Raw genomic sequence first — 2,500 nt, 5'->3', positions numbered from 1 at the left:
TACATACATACATACATACATACATACATATGTACATACATACAGGCATACGTATGTACATATGCACATAAATGATTAATTCTTAAACCTATTTTTCGAAACCATTGAAGTATTAGCTGTACAATAAATTCCTTTACTGCATACACTTACCTTGGCAACACAGATAAATTCTTTCTTATAGTTGCAATTCCAAGAACCTCTCTGCTGCAGGTCTGCGGTCTCTGCTGCGGCTGTGTGGGAGGCTGTGGCAGTGGTGACTCCTGTGCAGACACTTGAGTCTGCGGCAAGTCGAGTAGGTCTGGGAAGTTGGTGCTTCCGCCATTGCTATTACTTCGCAGAAGGGAGGCTCTGCTCCCGCTAGTGTTCTGCTCCTGCTGAAGGTGGAGCGAAGGTTCCGGGTACTGTTGAGGACCTTGTTGGTAGAAATCGTGCGAGTAGTCCTTCGCAAAGGACTTCGGTGCCGGTACGGCGAGGTCCATCCACTTGGTCTTCTCCTCGATGCTTTCCGGGTCGTGTTTGGGGATCTCAACGTAAGCGACTTTATGTGGGGAAGCTCTAGAAGTCGAAGAAGCTTTCTGGTGGTCGAACTCTTGGGAGTGCTGGCAGAACCTGTTCGACGGCTCTTCGCCGGAGTATGCCGGTGGAGGAACATTCTCCAGGGACGTAGAGGTGACGAAGTCGTTCACAGAAGTTCCCCTCACGATCCAGGGCTTGTCCCGCGCCTCAGGTGGTAACGAGGACGTATCCACCGAGTGGTACTCAGTCATCATTTGATGCTGCCTCGTCTGCGTGAGGGCAACGCTCTGCTCTTCGTCTTCGGTTTGAAGGGTCTCCATAGTATTCATCTGGCTCCTGCTGGAGGAGTGAGTCCCCGAGGGACTCCCGGCGGAGGTCAAAACTCTGCGAAGTTCCTCCTTGGCGCGTCGTTGTCGTTGCCGTAATCTTCTCCGCCGAATGCAGACTGCACTTACGATAACGATCACAATGGCAACCAGGACACCACCTCCGGCTAAAGCTACGACGAAGTAGGCGTCGTTGTTGGCGACCAGGGGCACCTCCACAATTTCTTTGGACACCTGAAGCGTTAAGTTGGTCTCCACACGACCTGCCTTGTTCTCCGCGACGCAGCGGTAGGTTCCCTGGTCCTTAGGATCGGCGCCGGCTATTGTGAGGTTCGAGAGGCGCGTGTGCTGGTCTGGCGCCAGGTCCTCGAGCACCCGATACCGGCGGTCGTCGGCTTCCGTCGCATTGTCCAACATCCGATCGCCGAGAAGCCAGGTGACGAGGGCGTCCATGTCGGTCTCCACCCTGCAGGCGAGAGAGACGTTGTCCCCATGGGTTGCCAGGACTCGGGGCGCGATGGCTGTGACGGAAGGCACACATACGAACTCGTCCAGTTCCAAAGACTGCCACTTTCGTTCTCGTAGACGCACTGGGAGGTCGCATTTTGGAGGTCCGGCCTCGGCTACATTCCGGGTCAGCATCCATTCCCTGAGAGGCCGGAGCTTGCAGTTGCAGTGCCACGGGTTGTTGTCCAAGTGGAGCCCGTGGAGGGCCACCAGGGGCCTCAGAGTCTCTACCGTCATCGTCTTCAGGAGGTTACCACCTAAGCGAAGTACCTCGAGTCGAGACAGGCCCTTGAAGGATTCCGTATCGAGTGTGGTGATTTGGTTCTTACTAATGTCGAGCTTGATGAGGTCTGGAGTGATGGAGAAAGCGGCAGGAGGAATGCTCTTCAGGAGATTCCGGGCGATACGGAGTTCCCGGAGGCCGGGAACGTCACTGAGGGCGTACAGGGGAACCTTCTTAATCTGGTTGTCACTCAAGTCGAGTTCAATCAGGTTCGTAAGGCCCTTGAACGATCCTCTTTCGAGCTTCTTGAGCTTGCAAAAAGGGAGCCACACCTTTTGAAGGTTCTGGAGAGCGGCATCCAAGAAGGCGTCCCGTGGAAGGATCTGGAGGTTGTTGTAGGTGAGATCGAGTACTTGCGTGGAGGGATCGAGTCTGCGGGGTATGTCGATGAAGGAGGCGTTGGGGCAGGCCACCGTCTCCTTGCCGTCCCTCCACTTACATTCACAGAGCTTCGGGCACGCCGCCTTCGTATCGCCCACCCTCGTAGCCAGGAGCAACGCTAGCAGAAACCAAGAACACTGTGACCGTGTCCACCGCGCCCTTGGATTGGTGGAAGGCAGGGGCGGACTTCGGCACCTTCCCATGGCCAGGCCCAGGGCCTCGGGGCTGCTTCGTCACCATCACCCACGGGGCGTCGGGGGCAGGGGCTACTACGCGCCCACAAGACCCCTCATCCTTCTCGTCCCCTGCCGCCGCCGCCTTCTACAGGCAGTGGCCGCCGACGCAGCAAGGGAGTATCTGGGATGTCTTCTACCACCTCCTCCTAATCCTCTTGCTGTAGGACTATTGGGGGCACGAACGCTGATTACCAGAGGGTCTCGGACGCTCTGGAGAGACATAAGAAGCTCCTTCCACTCTTCATAGATAT

At 56.0% G+C, this 2,500-nt stretch overlaps 1 protein-coding gene across 3 annotated transcripts in view; it reads right to left on the bottom strand.

The window, feature by feature from the left end:
• The window catches only part of LOC143029117 (uncharacterized), a 29,427-nt gene that overhangs the window by 26,378 nt on the left and 549 nt on the right, over positions 1-2,500 (bottom strand). For all 3 annotated transcript variants that reach the window (XM_076191549.1, XM_076191550.1, XM_076191551.1), the window contains exon 1: positions 151-2,500. This exon is cut by the window's right edge and continues 549 nt beyond it. In XM_076191549.1, coding sequence (XP_076047664.1) covers positions 151-2,216 — 2,066 coding nt within the window. In that variant the 5' untranslated portion in view covers positions 2,217-2,500. The remainder of the gene's footprint in view (positions 1-150) is intronic.

This window comes from Oratosquilla oratoria, chromosome 10, assembly GCF_046742065.1.
Source record: "Oratosquilla oratoria isolate Oo_2021 chromosome 10, ASM4674206v1, whole genome shotgun sequence".
NCBI lineage: Eukaryota > Metazoa > Arthropoda > Malacostraca > Stomatopoda > Squillidae > Oratosquilla > Oratosquilla oratoria.
Note: the sequence above shows the minus strand (reverse complement) of the source record. Positions and strands in the feature narration are given on the sequence as shown.